Below are 20,284 nucleotides of genomic sequence, written 5' to 3' on the forward strand. Positions count from 1 at the left end.
ACAAGGCATTTGCATCCACAGAACTGCTGCTTACGGGATATTTTCTTTTTTTAGGTCATCCTCTGTAAACCCTAGAGATGGTTCTGCATGAAATACCCCGTAGAAATATTTAGACCAGCCCGTCTGGCACCAATACACATGCAACGTTCAAAGTCACTTAAAGGTGCAGTAGGTGATTGCTTCAGAATCGTTTTTTGTTGTGCTGGTTGAAAGTCTCTTCACAGTCTAATAGTAATGATTCAAGTAAATGATCTAAATGTATTTATATGTATTTTTATATTTTGGGTAAGGCATAAAACAAAAAAAATGCTCATCCAATTAAATAGAGTCGGACCGACATCTCTCATAATTCCGATAAGTAGGCGAAACTGTCTGTCAGCAAATGCAGATTTGAACAACTGCGCAGCCGTTTGTATGCATCTCCGCAGACCGCTGTTGGTGCCGTGCATTCACGAGAGAGGGCGCGCGCATGATCGGTGAAAACCTGCTTGATCAAAACTTTTTAAAACCTGAATCAGTATTGGAGTTACCTTTGCACGCTGGAGAAAGGATGAAACAATGGCTGAAGGATATCTCATAAACAGGTAATGTTCTGTTTTAAAACTATTTTAACTTCATGCAAAACTGAAGTAACGTTAGATGTTGTTACAAACGGGTTATATCTTTACAGAAGTGTTGTTCAGCCACTAAAATCTTCCGATAAAAGATTAATAAGACTATTTTCAGTTTCATAAGGGACCTTTTACAGCATCTATAATGTAGATTTTTAGTTAGTTTAACAACAACACACAAGTAAATAGCGATATTCCGCCTAGTTTCCCTATGTTGTTTACCATGAAACTCGAAGGCCATACTCACACTAGGTACAGTTGCCTCGAACCGGGCCAAAGCATGCTTGTCCCCCCTCCCGTCTCCCCTGACGGCCCGCACTCACACCACAATCGGGCCTCGGCATGCTTACGTCATCACTGCTGTGCTGTTCAGTGAGAAGCGCTCTCACTCAGCAGCACAGTGGAGATTTCTCTAGTTATATTGTGTCAGTCGTTTGATATGCAGTGGCATGCAGTCAAATATTTCGCCAAACAGTCCTAAGGGTTGCTGTGACACGCAGTCAGATATTTCGCCGAACAGATCCGCCCCTTTTGGCGCTCATAATCATAATGCTCTCGTGCTGCAAGAATGAGGAGGTCTGCTGAAGGTGCGCAGCTGTCGTGCAGTGAGAGTGTTTGCGTCTTTAATAAACTACGGCAGTTTGCGTTCACTGAACAGTATGAATGATTAATAAATCCAAATGAAACAGTCCCTTAAAAGTAACGTCTCGCTTTCAGTTTCGGGCTTTGGCGCGTTTTACACTCACAAAGCCCAAGTAAACTGCGTTCAGGCCCATCTCTTTCAACCGGGCCAGGGCCGGCAAAGTGAACCGTGTTTGAGCCCGATTCAGCGCACTCACACTTCTCAAACGATCCGGGAAACGGGCCTGGGCACAGTTCAGATGGCATAGTGTGAGTAGGCCCTAAATCTTCACTCTGAAATAGCATGACAGTTTCGCTTGCTTGCCGCCGAACAAGCACTAGCCGCTTTTAACACATGAGAGAGAGTTCTTTTGCTGTGCTTGTATTTAAGGAGATGTGGCTCTAGACGGCAGGAGAGGGACTGTGATTCAGAGATTTATGGTAAGCTGTTAGCATTGTGAAAGTTCACCTACTGCACCTTTAAATCACCTACCCCATTCTGATGCTCGGTTTGAACTGCATGACCATGGCTACATGCCTAAATGCTGCCATGTGATTAGAAATTTGCGTTAACAAGCAGCTATACAGGTGTACCTAATAAAGAGACCGTGAGTGTAGATAGTGTATAGCCTGTGGTGCAAACAAAAATTTTCATAATAAATTGAGACATCTCACGATTTCTCTGCTTTTTTTCACTCATGCATTCCTTTCCAAAGCATGTTATGGTATTTCAAACTCATATTATATAATTGTGAGCAGAAGTCAAAATCTTTTGTTTAGATGTCTGTATGTTTGTTAGTTTTATTTCTGTTTTGAAGACATAGATGTGTGTCAGCCTGTTCGTGTGGGCGAGGAATGCCTGGCAAATAAAATGAAGCAACATTAATTTTGCATTACAGCAGTAATAACTTGTTAATATTACCAAAGAATTTCAAAATAATAATAATAATATTTCACTCTTCATCTTGGACAGACTGTTGTGCATACATTTAGTTTATTATAGCTTTTAAATCTTTGAAAAAATTTGTCCACTTTTTTTCTTGTTGGAAAAAAATGTGTATTTTTACAACTAGAGCTTACTTGTTTTGACAAAATATTTCGCTAAGAAATATAAAATATGTATATGTTTTATTAAAACTTTATTATTGTATTATTAAATGTATAAAATTATTATATGTATAGGTACTACAAGTATACTTATATATAAGTATATAAGAAAAAAAAAACATTAGCGCTTAGCCCTGTATTAGTCTAAAATATAATGATAAAATATAATGTAATGATCTCATAAAGTCTTTATTAAACCTGGTGAAACGTGCAGAATCCCTGTACACACATTTTATTTTAACATATAGTTTTTTTTGTTTGTTTGTTTTCCTGGTCTGTCACTTTTGACCGGAGTACAAGTGTGACTTTATGCCCTTTACCTGCTTGATTCTTGCCCCCATTTTTTATGAATACATTGTAAAAACAAAAAAAAAGTTTGTACTATTCAGATGAAGCAGTGATTTTTTTTATTTATTTTTTTTTAGGGATGCACGATATATTGGTGGCCATATCGTTATCGGCCGATAAATGCTATTTTTAAGATTATCGTTATCGATCCGATGTCTAAATTAGGCCGATATCTTTAAGCCGATGAATTACGTAATTGTACAGACCTGGGCGGAACTTGTTCAGACTTGCCCAGTGCACTGTAATAAATCTCTCCCACACTGTTTATTTCTTCAAAGTCAGAAGTAAGTAACCATGTTCCTTATCATTGTAGATGTGTTTGATTGAGTGTCATTGTGTATTTTGCTTTAAATCGCCTCAGGAAAAATATTACATGTGTAAACCTTTCCTGCTCCGTCTCTTTGTTGTGTAGAGATAGCAGGGGATCTTAACTTATTACTCCAGGGCCGAATAATATTAGTTTTGTGGTGAATTACCTTTTCTTTTAGTTGCAGCCGGTGAATGAACAAGGACACATGTAACTTGGGCCCAAAATATTTATTACTTTCCGTGTGGTACAACAAATCAGTCACCTAAAATAGTCTTATTGCCCAAAAACTGCTCCTCTCTCTCTCTCCCTCTTCGCTTCACACACACACCCCCCAAACTGCAGCTGGACTGGACCCGCACATTTTACAACAAGTAAAAACATAACGGTTGTTTGTAATCTGATTATTTGCTATTATCAACGCGTTGCTTGTCATGTGTTGTTGATGTAAGATGTATTCAGTTTGATCGGAATATTCATATTGATTTTAACGAGCGTGCAAGCTGTCACCGTAGCACGGGGGAGAGGTGAATCCAGTCATAGAGACTCTTGACCTGCCGCTCATTCTGTCTTTATATTCAGCTGTGTTTGCCATAAAGTCAGCTCAATGCAGGTTTTTTATGAAAATCTGACTCTGATGGCAACTCTGCCTCTACAGTTAAGTGAAACTCAGCGGTTTATCATAAACTTTTCATCGATCATTTTCCCCGCAATTGACAGCAAGAACGAGCGCAGAAGTGTTGTTTGATTGACAAGCAGCTCCTACATTTTCAAAAGAATCTTAAACGCCAAATAGGATGAATCTGTTCCACATTTTCTAAGCGTACTATATATATTTAGCTGTTCGCTTGTACGGTGGCTCTGAACTGTCAAAACGCCTCTAAAAAAGGCTTTTTCGGGCATGACGTATTTGTACATGTGTACATCACTGTAACCCGTTTTATTCAATACTATTTGAGCTGGTTTCAATCCTTATTGCTTTCATTTTCATCTTATTCAAATATATTTAACTCGCTTGTTGATTAAATCCCATTTTGTTATTTAACCTTATTAATTTTATGCAACAGTCAAGTTGCATGTTAATTTGCTATGAAGAAAAGAAAGTAATGTATTTTTTGCATGCTGATTTATGTGAAATTGTGAATATCGGTCTATAATCACCTTGCAATTTTGAAGTTAAAGCTTTTTTGCTTTGAGTATAGACTATTTAGTTCAATCTTTTATGAAGTTTGCTGTATAAAAATATGTCATTTTGAAATATTTATAAATATCGGCCTATACATATCGGCTATCGGCCTCCAAGTCTAAAGAATTATCGGTATCGGCCAAAAAATCCATATCGGTGCATCCCTAGATTTTTAAATTTTTTTATTTAAAAACCTACATTTTTTTGGTCAGAAGTGATCAAGGAGACTCAAAGGGTTAAAGAGTTTAAGACCGAGTGTAAAAATACTTGCATTTTATGCATGTATACATTTATTTAAAGAAATTGGTTGTTTTGCTATTAGATGTGCCATTATTTACTCATGTGCAAAATATGCTTGTTATTACAGAGTCATTTAAGGTTGTGGGGGGAAAAAACATTTACTAGTTAACAAGTTGCTTGGCAACTGCCTGTTTGTTTATGTCAATTCAGGAATGCATAAACCTTAATTCATAGTACCTCAATGATAGCTAACGTAATATTTGTATTATTTGACATTTGAGTGTTTGTGTAAACTTAGACAATATTTTTCCAGTAGTGGGCTTGTTATAACAGCATATTTTGAATCTGTATTCCAGGTACAGGCAGCGGCTCTTTGTCTCACTCCATTTTGCGGACCATCGCTCCTACCGGCCACCTGCACACTGTGGAGTTCCACAGTCAGCGAGCCGAGAAGGCTATGCAGGAATTCAAGGAGCACAAAGTGTCTCATCTGGTTACTGTCAGAAACCAGGATGTGTGCAAGGATGGCTTTGGCATCACGGGTGTAGCTGACGCTGTCTTTTTAGACATTCCCTCTCCGTGGGAGGCAATCTCACATGCCAAGAAGGCCTTAAAATACAAGGGTAAGAGCACATAACTAAAGTCACATTACCATAACAATACTATGTCATGTGATACATCAAGTCTTTATGTTCACGGATGAAGCAACTTAAATAAGTCTTCTTAAAACAAGATTTAAATACTACTTAATGCCACAGTGAACTTTATGATCACAAACAGCATAGGTACAATAATGGTGCTTTTTTCATGAGGTGATATTTTTATGTTACTAGTTGTTTCAGTGCTAGTTAGATCTTATTGCAGTTTTGAAAAAATTACTCAAGTTACTGGAAAATGGAGAAAAGGAGGGCTTGACAGTTTTGCACAGATCGAGTAAAAATATCTCTTACTTTCCTAAAATGCTGCATTTCACCATTATACAGAACAAAATAAGTGTATTTTATAAGCATTTCGTACTTTCACCATGCATTATACAAATGCACACATTTGTGGTTTTAATTCAACTCATAAATACATACACAGCAATTTCAACATTGTTTGAGTCTTATGCTGAACAGAACTTCCATTTTTGTTGCTCATAAATTTTCATAAATGTCATCATGCTGCATGTATTAGAAGGTTTGCTGAATGTGGCAGCTGAAGTGCAGCGAGGGGTGTTTTGTGTTCATTGAAAAGTGAGATTGAGTGATAAATCCATATCAAACAGTACCTTAAATGTGACATTGCGTCCTCTCAGTTTCATGCTAGGGTCTGCTTTGCACTCACACTACAAGCATACTGCACCCCAGCCTAAGCAAACCCCTTTCTAACACACCTTTTCCAACTGGGCCAGGGCCAGTACTGTACTGTGTAAAAGTCCTAAGCACTGTACCATATACCAGCTTTGTTGGCATTTTGCGCAATAAAAATCAATCACTCTCTTTATTAAAAACATACAGAATATATAGGAAATATGTAAAAAAAATAAAATAAAATAAACACAACAACAGCTCAACATATTCTCTTCAAGTAAAAGTCTGTGTTTAATGTAACTTCTCTGTGTAATATCAGGCATCTTTTAGCACTTTCCAGAGCTCTTTCAGTTTAGAGCGTCAAATCTTTCTTTTTCTGTCCAGGTGATCTCTTACAGCCTCTATAATATTCAGGTCTGGACCCTGTGGAGGCCTTTTTATCACTGTTTTTCATTAAGGTTTTTTTTTCCCAAAATATGATTTCACTGCAATTAGTGGATCACTAAAATTAGTCCATTGCAGAAGGAATGGCATAATGTATTAAAATCTGTACATTTCAACATTCTTCACTCCATCAATTCAGGTAATTTGCTAACAACACTGGTAGAAATGCAGCTCAAACCAGGACAAATAACCTCGCTCCAACATTGACTTTCACATGTCTAAAAACAATTAAACCAAGATAATTCAAACTCTAACCATACCTAACTTCTATGCTAACAAACCATACATCAACTGAAAGATAATTCAATTCCCCTGTATAAATCTCAATTGTAAAAAAATTGACACTTATGACCAGGGCTTAAATCTGGAAGAAAAAAAAATATTTGGCTTACTCCTAGCAGAATTGATTTATATATTTAGGTTTCTGTTATTGCGTTCCTTATTAAACAATGCATTCCAAAAATGATTTTCTAGAAAAAAATATACCGGTTAATAACGTCATTTTATTGCACAATGCAAACATATATAGATTAATTGATTTATTGCGTGTGCTTTTTAATAACATATTTGATATTGTGTTTACATATGATTAAACTAGGGGCTGCTAGCAATTACTTAATGATTGATTTAATTGTCGTAAGCCTTTTAATCGATAGACCTTTTCAAACACCAATTAACATGGATATTTAAAGGATAAGTGTGTGTGTGATAAAGTGTGTGCAGTTCACATTACCTTATGGATTCACTATCCTGACATTGCATATAGGGGGACACATAAAACCCTGTTATTTGTGTATCTCGGTTATATCCGAAGTGCTGCTGTTAATCCGCGGGTCAGGAAATCAAGGAATAGGCTGCATATTATTTAATTATGGGCTGCATATTGTTTAATTAGGGTTTAATAACTTAAACCTAAACATAACTTTGTACATGAAATAGAGCTTCGGACCGTGTTGTAACGCAACACATTATGGGTGTTTAGGTCAAGGAAGCCTGATTTCCATTGAACTATATTTATTTATTTTTTTCTATCATTTATACACTTACCAGCAAAAAAAACGTAAGCACTCGTACTACAGATAATAAAGAAAATCATATATGTTTCCTTTGTTTATTTGATCCAGCTTTTCTGTGTCTGTTCTCCATTTAATTCACCGTTCGAGACAGTGTTATGGAATGTTTATCAGCTTAAACACACAAAGAGCTTTTATAAAGGTATAAACACATTAGACCTTTTTATTCTGAGTGTTTGTGAGATGCTTATAAAAGTTCTTATTATAAAGCACCTTTTTTTTTTTTTTTTGATTTGCTTGTGTTTATAGCATTTAGGAGCATAACAAAAAAATCTGTGGACATGTAGAAAAGTACACGCAACTTCAGTTTGTGGTCAAGCAGAACATCAGTGCCTTGAGTTTAACCACACACACACACACGGCCTATTTATTTGTTTTGCCATAGGTCTGTTCTAGAGATGATTTGTTACGCCTGTACTAGGTGATTTTTATTTTAATGACATGTTACGGGCCTTTGATAAAGATCTAATTTGTTTTCTTTGGAAATATGTTTCAGATTTACACTAAAACGTCTGTGTGTCAAAATCATGATTAAAATCGAAATCACAATAATGTTTAAGAAAATTGTTGTAGGTTTCTTTGTCCATATCGCACAGCCCTAGTTCACACACAGCTTTTTGTTCCAGATGCCAGCCAATATGAGACGACAACACAGTTGGATAGCAGTAGTTTTTTTTGGCGTCAACTTGACGTGTCACAGGAATAGGGTATATGCACAGCTAGTGTTTTTTCCCATACTTATAAATTACCGGTGAAGGTTAATGTAACTATTCTCGATTTTATACGGTTACTTTTACAGTATCGACATTGTAATATAATTAAAATATTATAAGTTAAATAGACTTTAGCATTCAATTAGTTGTCCTTTTTAAATGAGATAAAAAGCATACACACATGCCCATAAAGATTAACTGGACAGAGCAGAAGCTCCATTAAATATACCTGGGTAAAATAAATGTTGGCGGTTCATTCTGCTGTAGCGACCCCAAGGGGACTAAGCCGAAAAGAAAATGAATGAAGGAAAAATAAATGTTCATTTTTGAAAGACATGGCACGGAAAAATGTAATTTAATGCATTGCTTCTTGTACTTTCTAAGATCCACCTTATATCGTATATCAATCAGGCAATAAGGATCACTGGTTTTTAAAGAAAATGGACCTTAAACACTGCATTTTTTTAATAGCATTTAGTTCACCGGAAGCACTTGACTCGAGTTACTGAAAAATCAAAAATCCTTTCGCATACTTCTGCATATACCCTATTGTTTGCCTTGTTGGACGAGTGCTGACAAGTCCGTGTCCCATGAAGGATCAGCATCCCTTGTTTATTATTGATTTCCTTGCATCAATACATTGAAAGAGAAACTGTTATGAAAATGTATTGCCTTTGGCTTTTTAGCCAGTAAAGCTTAAAACTGAGGTGTAGTTAAATAGGATGTTTATTTTCAGCAGGAAATGTGATGTAATTAATCTAAATCTTTCTAAAACAAAGCTTAATTATAATGTTTTATTTTAGTTCATTAATTTTAGATAAATAGGTGAGGTTGTGCATTTTTTTTACAGGTATTTGGCATAAAACATAATTTGAATGATGTCACGCACAGGTGATAATTTCATGTCCACCCAAATCCATTTATTTTGTCTACATGCATGTAAAGTATTCTTTGGTGGAGTGTAAAATCAAGAAAGGATCTCCTATTGGAAAACTTTTCTCGAGTCTGTCTGTCTCATGCTTGTGGAATTTCTGCAGCACTCAACATTATACCCAACCCCTTCAGGGACTCTGATATATACACATGCAAGATGTTTTTGCTAGCAGGTTGTCCATTAATGTCCATAAAAGGGCTGGCGGTGAGACTTGAGTATGGTCAATGCTTTGTGAAGACAAGATACTTATGTTGGCCTTGTTCTGTTTCTTTCCACAAACTGACTGATTTGTGCAATACTTGTCATGGAGTTTTCAGAGCAGAATGTTGCCAGGAAACCTGTTGAGACTTTTTAAAAGAAAGCATATGTCTCTGTTAATGACAGTTTAAATGAGAAGGCCTAATTTGTCAGTAGAATGGCATGATGAACTCAAATAAAAACGTTTTTCATTTGCTTACCCACTCTTTAAATCAAATTGCTCCTGCATATTTTAAAGTACGCTTATTATGGATTTGTGAAAATTACCTTTCATACAATGTGTAGCACAGCTGTAAGTCAATGAAAACATCCTGTTGAGTTTGAAATCTGAAAGTGAACTGTGTAAACAGTTATTCATTTTAAAAAGTGTCATTTCAAATCAGTTACTTTTAAAAACAATCCAAGCTGTGAGAGTAAATGATTTTTTTGTAACTGCAAAAGGACAAAGATGTGAGGAGTCAAAAGTTAATCTTTACACTGATACCACAGCAGTGAAGTGTTGTTTCCATGTAATTTTAGGGTGTACTCACACTGGGCTGTCCGAACCGTGGCCGGGGTGAGTTTCCTGGTTTGTTTGATAAGTGTGAGTGCTCTGTTCAGTTGGGCGGCCTGGCCTGGTTGGAAGAGGTGTGCCAGAGCTCGGTTTGGTTGGGCTTTTCCCTCACAGTTCTCACTATGCATGCATGCATGCATGTATGTATGTGTGTATGTGTATATGGATGTGTTTATTAATGTATTCATAGTAGGGATGTAACTGTATTGTAAATACCGTCATACCGCAATGGCAATTTTTTTCAATATTACCGTAGTCGCATGACTCAGTAAAACTATAGGTCTTCTGAGAAAATTTGCTCAGGCGAATGAAGCGAACGGGAGGTAGCGGAAACTTTTCTGTTGCAGATAAAAACATTGTAAATGCCCAGAGATACCAGCTTTTACCAGATTATAGTTATATGATAATTTTCCTTAAAACCCATCTCTATCTAAGTGAGTGAGTGCTTGATTAAATGTTGAATGTGATGAGTTTTCAACAATACTAAATTGAAACTTTATTTTTTTTACATGGTTTAATAATTTTTTGTTATTAAAATTGAAGTTCCTGTTTCAAAGCTTACAGATAGATGGCTAACTTGTATGTCATTGACACTTTTGGCACTTTTTTGGGGTATTTTCATTAGTTTTGTTTTTCCTGTAAATGACTCAATAAATACCGTACCGTGCCATTCATACCGAGGTATTACCATACCGTGAAATTCTGATACCGTTACATCCCTAATTCATAGTGCCTATTTTTCCACATTTTTTATATGTTACAGCCTTATTCTAAAATGGATTAAATTAATTTATTTCCTCAAAATTCTCTGGACTCTGGCTGGGCCACTCAAGGACATTCACAGAGTTGTTGTGAAGCAACTCCATTGATATTTTGGCAGTGTACTTTGGGTCATTGTCCTGCTGGAAGATGAATTGTCACCCCAGTCTGGGGTCAAGAGCACTCTGAAGCAGGTTTTTATTCAGGCTGTCTCTGTACTTGGCTGCATTCAACTTACCCTCCATCCTGACCAGTCTTTTAGTTCCTGCTGCTGAAAAACATCTCCATAGCATAATGCTGCCATCACCATGTTTCACTGTAGGGATGGTATTAGCCTGGTGATCAGCGGTGTCTGGTTTTCTCCAAAGTAACGCCTGGCATTCACTCCAAAGAGTTAAATTTTAGTCTCATCAGACCAGAGAATATTGTTTCTTATGGTCTGAGAGTCCTTCAGATGCCTTTTGGCGAATTCCAGACAGGTAGTGGCTGCACAGATGGTTGTCCATCTGTAAGGTTCTCCACTCTCCACAGAAGAAGGCTGGAGCTCAGACAGCATGAGCATCAGGTAATTGATCACCTCCCTGACTTAAGACCCTTCTCCCCTGATCACTCAGCTTAGTTTGTCTGCCAGCTCTAGGAAGAGTCCTGGTGGTTTCCATACATCTTCCACTTACGGATTATGGAGGCCACTGTGCTCATTGAAACTTTCAGGGCAGCAGAATTATTTTTTTTGTAAGTTTCCCCAGCCTTGTGCCTGGCATATTATGGTTAATCAAATGTATTTCACAGGTGTAATGTAAGTCTTCATCATTAATTAGTATTGTAATATTCTACATATGGTAATAATGGTCTGAGTTTAAGTTAAAAGACATGTATGTTCCATTCCTCAACAGTAATATCTACTTGAAGGTTTCTTTTCCTTGCTAAAAGATATGATAGCGGATTTTCTTTCCAGCAATGTTTTATAAAACAAGAAAGTAATTCCTGTATTCATGTAATTTTAAAACAAGTTTTAAAATTGGATTCAGAAAACCTGAAAAGATTCAGGTTTGATGTCAAGACAAAAAAGACAGTAAACTGTGTGGGTTCAGAAATAGCTGATAAAAATAAGGAGATCTAAAGCAACATCAGCATGCCAGGGAATCATCCCGATATTCACGCAAAGATAAACTCAGACCTTTTTTTTTAAATAATTGTGTGTGCTTTTGCTTAACTGAAATGGTATTGCCTCTCGCTGACCTTTAGAAAAATGACTCCCTTAGATTGTACATGAAAAGTTATTTAATCTGTAATTTTTACATTTATATGATCATGGCATTCATTCTGCGAGTTGTTTCCTCACGTTTTAAATTTTAGATGCAACTTCAGTTTAGCTAACTCACATTAGATTTATGCACTGTCTGCGTCTGCCGCGATCATCAAGACAACAGCCAACTTCAAATTTTCCTGTAAGTTACCACAAAACAAAAACTGCTTTTTTCAGGACGTCATTCAGCAATGTGATTATTTCTTACATCTGTAAGGATGTAATAATACTGTAGTGCTATAATTTCTGCTTATCAGGGAGTCACATACAGCATGCAAGATAACAAAACTTCTTTAAAGTGAAACAAACTTTTAATTTTTATGAACATCTGTGCTTTAGAATTCCTCTATATAACACAGCTGTGGAACTAAGTGCAGGTTTTACAAGTTAACACATAATAATTTGCCAGCTATATGTCATTACTCCTATTTAATCAGTGCTATATCTAAGCACCATGTACTGTAACACCAAATACATCAGTAAAGCTTGCTATAGACTGACATTGCAAAGTGGACATAAAATATTTGAAGTCCTTTCAAAGATTTGATGGCTTGAAACTGTTCAACAGATTGGTCAAAAAGACTAGTTTTTTACCACTTTAAAACAAAAGTTTTGCTAAATAATCATTCATTTTTCAATCCTACATTTTCTGATGGCTTCTGTTCTTACATGTAGATTGATTGCTTACACATAATTTTACATATTACTTATGATATAAATAAACAGTGCATATCTAACTTTTGGTCTTCAATGGAAAACCATAGTTTAATTAGACTGTTTTATTTAACTTTTAAGGGTGTCACGTTGGGGTAGTGAAAAGCACGATCGCCTTGCAGCAAGAAAGTCACTGGTTCGAGCCCCGGCTGGGTCAGTTGGTATTTCTGTGTGGAGTTAGCATGTTTTCACTGTGTTCATGTGGGTTTCCTCCGGGTGCTCCAGTTTCCCCCACAGTCCAAAGACATGTAGTATGGTTAAATTGAATAAGCTAAATTTGCCATAGTGTATGAGTGTGAATGCAAGAGTGAATAGGTGTTTGCCAGTGTTGGGTTGCGACTGGAAGGGCATTCGCTGCATAAAACATGCTGGATAAGTTGGCGGTTCATTCCGCTGTGGTGACCCCTGATTAATAAAGGAACTAAGTCAAAAATAAAATGAATGAATAATTATTTAAAATTAATTTAAAAAGTTTTGTATAAACAAATGTATAATATTTAATTAAATTACACTTAAACCAAATATATTTTAGTCAATTAAATCTAGAGTTGATTTAGTCGACTAAAAATTTGTTGACTAAAACTAGAATAAAACTAAAATGATTCAGAAGACTAAAATATAAGACTAAAACTAAAAAGAAATTTGTCAAAAGACTAAAACTAAATCTAAATTTTCTGTCAAAATTAACACTGCTCTTACTCTCCTGAAAATTTGAATCCCATCCAGGAGCCTTCATTCAGTAAGTGAGTCAGTAAAATCTAGTCAGTTCGTAAAATGGCCTAACAATATCATGAAGAGAAGCTCCAAGTCAATTTCTAAAACATATTCATTCAGTTTTTTTACTGGTTAAATGATCTTTCCTTTCCGACATGAACTACTGATTCACTAAAATTATTCAAAAGACAACTGAAAACCCATCTCTTCCTCAAACACTTGAGCACTTAAAAGACACAAATAAAAAAATTATTGTATAGTATAGTAGCTCTTCTAGTTTGTATTGCCTCCATGTTGAATCACTGAATGCCTCTTCATTTGTAAATCACTTTGGACAAAAGCATCTGCTAAATGACTGAATTTAAATGTTAATATATATGACCACTGCATATACAATTTAGTTAAAAGTGTGCTAAAAGTTTAAATAAGAAATTATTATTTACTTTATTTTAAACTGCTTATGGCATCAATATTTTGTATGTTCATTATTACTATATTGAATTACTGAATAAATGTTTATTTCTACTTTGATTGGAGCAAAGACAAATTGAGCAACACCACTACCCTCCTAACATGGTTCCTGTTCTCTGTAGTTCTGTATTGAATGTAAAGAGTGAAGGATTGGATTGGTTGGGTTAGATGATGGACTAAGTTAATGTAATCAGGTTGAACCTAAAAACCTAAAGAGTAAACTGTACCCACAAAGCCTTCTCCTTAATATACTGCTGTCCTCACATTTCCCTGTCTCTCTTCTTACTCAGATCTGATGTGGCTATTCTTGTGCATGTTAGTAATGCCACCTTCAGTCCAAATTCCATCTATTTGTGTTAGTAGAGAAAGATGAAAGAGAAGTAGAAGATAATCACTGTTAAAACCTCTTAACCACCCTTTCTCCATTTATCCACTTAATAATAGACCTTAGCAGGAAGGGATGAAAATGCAAGCAAGAACATGTGAGTGCTCTCTCAACCTTTACAGCTTGGTGAGCTGCTAATTGTTTCCAGTGTGTGTGTGTGCACTTGGGTGGGTTAAATCCAGAGCAGAATTTCCAAGTCATCATACTTGGCCACATGTCATGACTTTTCCTTTCCATGTCTGAATCCAAATTCTGCTTCACTTCCAGTCATGGGCGATGCTTTTTCAGATTTTTTTTTTAAAGCAGCATACTGTAGATGTGTCCTTAACTGACATGAGGATACTATATATTGTATTGATGTATAGGGCCAAAAATGTTAGAATTGTCAATTCCCAATATTTATAGACCTGACTGTATATGTATTTTTTAAAATACATATACAGTCAGATCCATTAATATTAGGATATCAACACAATTCTAACATTTTTGGCTCTATACACCAACACAATGGATTTGAAATGAAATGCTTTAACTGCAGATTGTCAACTTTAATTTGAGGGCATTTACATTCAAATAAGGTGAACGCTGTAGGAATTAGAAAAGTTTACATATGTGCCTCATTCTTGATATGAGACCAAAGTAATTCGACATAATAATAATCATAAATCAAACTTTCACTTTTAACTTTATAGATGGAATATAAAGATGAATTTATAGATGCGCGATATATATATATATATATATATATATATATATATATATATATATATACATACAGTTGAAGTCTGAATTAATTGCCCCCCTGAATTATTCGCCTCCTTTTTATTTTTTTCCCCCAATTTCTGTTTGACGGAAAGAAGACTTGTTCAATACATTTCTAAACTCATTACTAATAACTGATTTATGATTTCTTTTATCTTTGCCATGATGACAGTGAATAATAATTTACTAGATGCTTTTCAAGACATTTCTATGCAGCTTAAAGTGCCATTTAAAGGCTTAACTAGGTTAATTAGGTTAACTTGGCAGGTTATGGGAATAAGACAAGTTATTGTATAACGATGGTTTGTTCTGTAGACAGTTACTAATTCACCAACATCATTTTAGAGCTAGTATTTGAATAATTCTCTAGCATAATCAGGGTTATACAAAGAGTGGCCAACACAAAATACATTAATTCCTGAAATGTACAAGTGCTATGGTATAAACAAAACACCACAGACACTTTTTGAGGTGAAGACTTTTTTTGAACACAGTCATCTGTTTGATAACCTTTTTTCACTGCTGTGACTGGCACAGGGCAAAATTTCCATAAAACTGTTGTACAGATCTGTGAAATACTCTCTTAAATGGAAACACAAGCTTGTATGACATTGTCATCTTCAGGTTTATCTGTTAGAAGCATGCATGTTAATGCATGTTGTGACATCTTTTACCACATCATTACATAATGCTACATTAATATAAATCTGTTTAAAAAATGATTGGCAGTCATGAATGGTTTCATTCAAAATTTGGTTTTGCCATTCCAATGAGCATTTCTTAAGCTGTGGCATCATGTGAAAACTACAAATAGTGGCACACTTTGCACAAAATTGCAATAACACGCTAACTAATGAGGATATGTTACGAAATTTTAGAAAGTGATAAAATCAACATATATTTCATTGTTTCAGGAAAAATAAAGAATCATTAGAATTTCTGAAAGCAAACAGATATTTAATTCATGTTGCATAAAATTGAAGTAAAAATCACTACCATTTTTCTCAACCTGAAAACATTGAGAATAGGAAAGAAAACAAAACACTTAAAAGTTTAGTTTTCATGCAACCTTATAGACTTTTTTAGCCATTTGTTTGTTTGTTTGTTTTTCCTCATGTTAATGTTAACTGCATTAATTTTGGCTCAAGCATGTATTTGTAATGGGATTATAAATACATTTTATACCAAATATTTTTTAAGTTAAACTCAGGAGCTTATAAATATTTTGAAAATGCTTTACTTGGTGGTGTTTTTTATTTTGGCAAATAAAACAAATACTCCCATTATTCCTGTTTTCTGTTTATGCATATAGTCCATTATAGATATAGGGCAGGGGTGGCCAACCCTGTTCCTGGAGAGCCACCTTCCTGCAGATTTCAGTTGCAGCCCATATCAAACAGACCTGCCTGTAATTACCACGTGGTGTTCAGGTCCTAATTAATTGGTTCAGGTGTGTTTGATATGGGTAGCAACTGAAATCTGCAGAAAGGTGGCTCTCCAGGAACAGGGTTGGCCACCCCTGATATAGGGTATATTGGAATGGATGTAGGATCGTGATTTGTATGTATGCACTGAAAATTATGTGTGCCTAAATAGAAATTATATTGTACTGCAAATCATATTGTACATGAAAACATTGAATTCTGTCCACTTTGAATCTATAAAGAACATTTTTATATTGAAGCACATGGGTTTACTAACATGCCATACACACAGTATTTTAGCATTCATATTGAAATTGTTAGTTTTTTTTTAGTTTTTTTACCACAGACTGGTAAGTTCCCTCTGCTTAGTTTCAGAGATATGTGTTGTCGTAACTACATTTCCTGATTTGCTGAAAAGTCTTTGAAAGGTTGTGCTAAAGACACAAATATACTTTTGGATTAAATCTCTTATTTATTCCAAATCATTGAGATGTACATTTGTGATATTTTTATAATCTTGATAAATTGTGCAGCCCTACATTTACCCCTAAAATGAGTGCAGAAAGTTTTATTTTTTTATGCTAACACAATTAGTGCATGTGATTTATATTTCATTATACAATACACACATACTAGTATTTGCAGTAATTAATTTGTCCAAAAATATGCAACACTGGTCTAGTCGGTGGAATTGCAGTCCAAAAAAAGAGAGATGAAACAAAGACATTTTATAATGTTAATGTAAAAACAATCTTTGAATGTGTTCATTTGCTTACTGTCTTGTACTCTTAACTTAATCTCCAGGAGGTCGTCTCTGCTCATTCTCACCATGTATAGAGCAGGTCCAGAGAACTTGCGAAGCTTTATTGGACCATGGTTTTGAGGAGATCTGCACTCTGGAGGTTCTGCTACGGGTTCATGATGTTCGCACTGTCACTCTGCCCTTGCCAGACTTCGGACCAGAGGAGTATTATGCCGACAGCACTCAGACGACTTCAGACATCAGTCAAGAGGATGTCAACACCTCTGTGATCTGCAGGACTGCCACACCACCCAGAGAAATGGCAGGACACACGGGATACCTCACCTTTTCTTCCAAACCACGTGACCAGAGGTGTGAATGAAGTTGATGTTGTAGAGTTTAAGCAATGCAGGCCTGAGAAATGTCTTAAATGCACCTGTACAATTCCTTGTGCTTGCCTTCATTTACATTTAAAATATTAGTTGGCTGATAGATAAGTTTTTAATCAACGTAGAAGTTTTTTTTTCCATTTACTAAAGCTTTTTGCTTTTTTCAACAATTATTTCTTTAGTTTAACTATAAATCAGAATAAAAAAACAGTTAGTAGTTTGTATGTATTGCTTAATCTCGTGGTGCTAATGAACAGACTCTTAACTGTTTGGTAAAAATAAATGCACAAATATCAGATTTCTCTGAAAGCATCAAGACTGTGTACTTGTCTTCATAACACACAAAAAATGTTTTATCTTTATATTTCTATAGTGCTTTTTACAATGTTAATTGTGGCAAAGCAACTTAACATAGATGAAGTTCTAGTAAGTTGAAACTGCTTCAGTTTGGTTTTTATCGTTGCAGTTCAGTGTAATGTACATATAACTGTTGAAAGCTGAAACGCTGAACATTGTAGAACAACTTTGCTGATGCGCAGCTCCACATGTCCCTAACACTCCTAATACTAGGATGTCAAATAACGTCATGCAAGGCTTTGTTTGATTGTGAGGTTTTTAATGTGCTCATTGATGTGATATCAGCAGTTTCTCACCACTAGTGCTCTGATTTCAAGGCTGTACAGCCTGTTCTGGATTTGTACATTCTTGCATGTGAAATGTAAGATACTGTAAAAGAACAAGATGTGCAAACATCTGGTAAATGTTAGATCTGAAAATAAGTACTGAGAGCTCCTCTATTTATGTGTCCATAAAAGGCCTTCCCACTGAAATCTGATGCATTTGTAGTTGCTGTAAAGTCGTGTTTTTGTTTATTATTATTCTTTCCATCACACACACACTGGCTCAATATTATAAATCTTTGTTAGCTCAATTTTTGGAATACTGTAGATATATATTTTTAGAATGGGATACTAATGTACTGCATGGAATCCTGTTCAATCATTAACTACAGTCCTTTTTTATAGAATTATATGTAGGCCGGCTTCAGCCATATTTCACTTCTATTATGCCATATGAACATCTAAAAGTTTAGCCCTGAAACTTCCAACACTAAATTGACCAGTGTTTTAGTTTTTTTGTCCAACTCCTGCATATACTGTTGTATGTGCACTTTGAAGTACAACGAACCTTTGCAGCATTATATTAAAAAGCCTGAGAATTAGGTGGAGCATAATTAAACTAATATAAACAAAACTTTAAAACAAAGTTTCAAGCAAGAACAAAAATTAGCTTGTTTCTGCATGAATCAACACTTTTCTAGTATTTATGAACTAGCGTAATTCAGACGAATTAGATTTGACATGTTCTTAAAGTTCATTTGCATGCATGTTTTAACATGACCCCATAAAATATAATTTAGTTGATATAATTAAAAGATATCTTAAATATGGCTCTTTTTAATGTTCATTACATTGGATTCTTCTCATCAGATTTTTTAGTTAGGTAATTTAATATTTAAATAATCTTTGAATTAGTATAACCCACATCCTGTTTGTGTTAACTGTGTTAATATTTCATGCTTAGACTTGCAATTGTATTACTGAAATAATATTACTATATATGAGGGATTATGTGTTATGTAATGCTGCAACTCAAATGCTATAAAAAGGCCCTCTCCCCATAAAAGTGTGTGTTTAAACCATCTGCTTTCTGTTAACAGAATATCAAGGGAAAGAATGAGAAAAAAGCCTGGTTCTCCTTCTTGCCTGATGGTCTCAAACACAGCAATGGGCTCTGTGATTGCAGCTCTTAGACTCCACAAATCCTCTCACCTTAAACAGTGTGTCAGCAAGCTTGCAGTTGACACAAGATACCACATATTATGATATTCTAATGAACTAGAACAGTGGTTCTCAAACTTTTTTCATCAAGTACCACCTCAGAAAAAATTGTCTCTCCAAGTACCACCAAAATGAGCAGTATTGAAATATAGTAACGTAGTAGGCCCAGTAAAGCAGCTACAACTCTGCACATTTAAAAAAACGTGGCAGATTACCTCAGAAATATAGACTATATGTCATATATGGCATAATATATACATCATTTTTAATAAATTTTGAAATATATGTAGGATGTACATAACATATTTCTTTCCTCCGTGTACCACTAGAAGGAAGCCCGCGTACCACTAGTGGTACACGTACCACAGTTTGAGAACCACTGAACTAGAACATAGGGTACGGTGATAGTTTTCTGATAATCCAAATAGACATATTACATAATAAGGTAAAAATAGGGAACAGTATTCTGCATTAAATGGCTGAAATTTTTCCCTTTCAAGTAAAAAAAAAAAATCCATTGGCCAATAATGATTAATGGTGATGAGGTTAAATTTTCCAAAACAATTCAGACTTTAATGTTACTTGATCCTACTGAAATCATTCTAATATGGTGTTTTTGTGCACAATCAACCTTATTTTACATTTTTGGAAACTAATATTGTAATATGTCAGGACTTTAATAGAAATTTCTAAAGAACAGTATTTGAAATTAATCATATCTTTTAATGTTAGAAGTATGTTTAATGTCTCTCTTGATCAGCTGAAGTTGCGATAGCTGAATGAAAGCATAATTAAAAATGAATAATAGTCTTTCTCCAAACCTTTGTATGGTATGGCCAAGAAAGGACTCACCCTGTTACCATTTATGTTAACTTTAAGCTCACAAGCACCTTTATGTGTAAAGAATAGATGCCAATCAATCTACTTGTTCATTCATTCCCCTGCTTCATTTTGGTTTCATTCCTCCGTTCTAGGGCTGCCACTAATGACTATTCTTTTCCTGCCAGTGTTTTTTTCATAATGTTTTTATTTATTTATTTATTTTTACTATGCACGCAGGCTGATAGGACGTCTATCTGTTCCTACATCT

General features: G+C 35.2%; 1 protein-coding gene across 4 annotated transcripts in view; it reads left to right on the plus strand.

The window, feature by feature from the left end:
- Positions 1-18,183, plus strand: part of trmt61a (tRNA methyltransferase 61A) — a 24,311-nt gene extending 6,128 nt beyond the window's left edge. For 2 of the 4 annotated variants that reach the window (XM_073919495.1, XM_073919496.1), the window contains exons 3-5: positions 4,777-5,043; positions 9,654-9,690; positions 17,027-18,183. In XM_073919495.1, the coding sequence (XP_073775596.1) occupies positions 4,777-5,043; positions 9,654-9,690; positions 17,027-17,105 (383 nt within the window). In that variant the 3' untranslated portion in view covers positions 17,106-18,183. 4 annotated transcript variants of the gene reach the window in all.
- The last annotated feature ends 2,101 nt before the right edge of the window (positions 18,184-20,284 follow it).

This window comes from Danio rerio, chromosome 13, assembly GCF_049306965.1.
Source record: "Danio rerio strain Tuebingen ecotype United States chromosome 13, GRCz12tu, whole genome shotgun sequence".
NCBI lineage: Eukaryota > Metazoa > Chordata > Actinopteri > Cypriniformes > Danionidae > Danio > Danio rerio.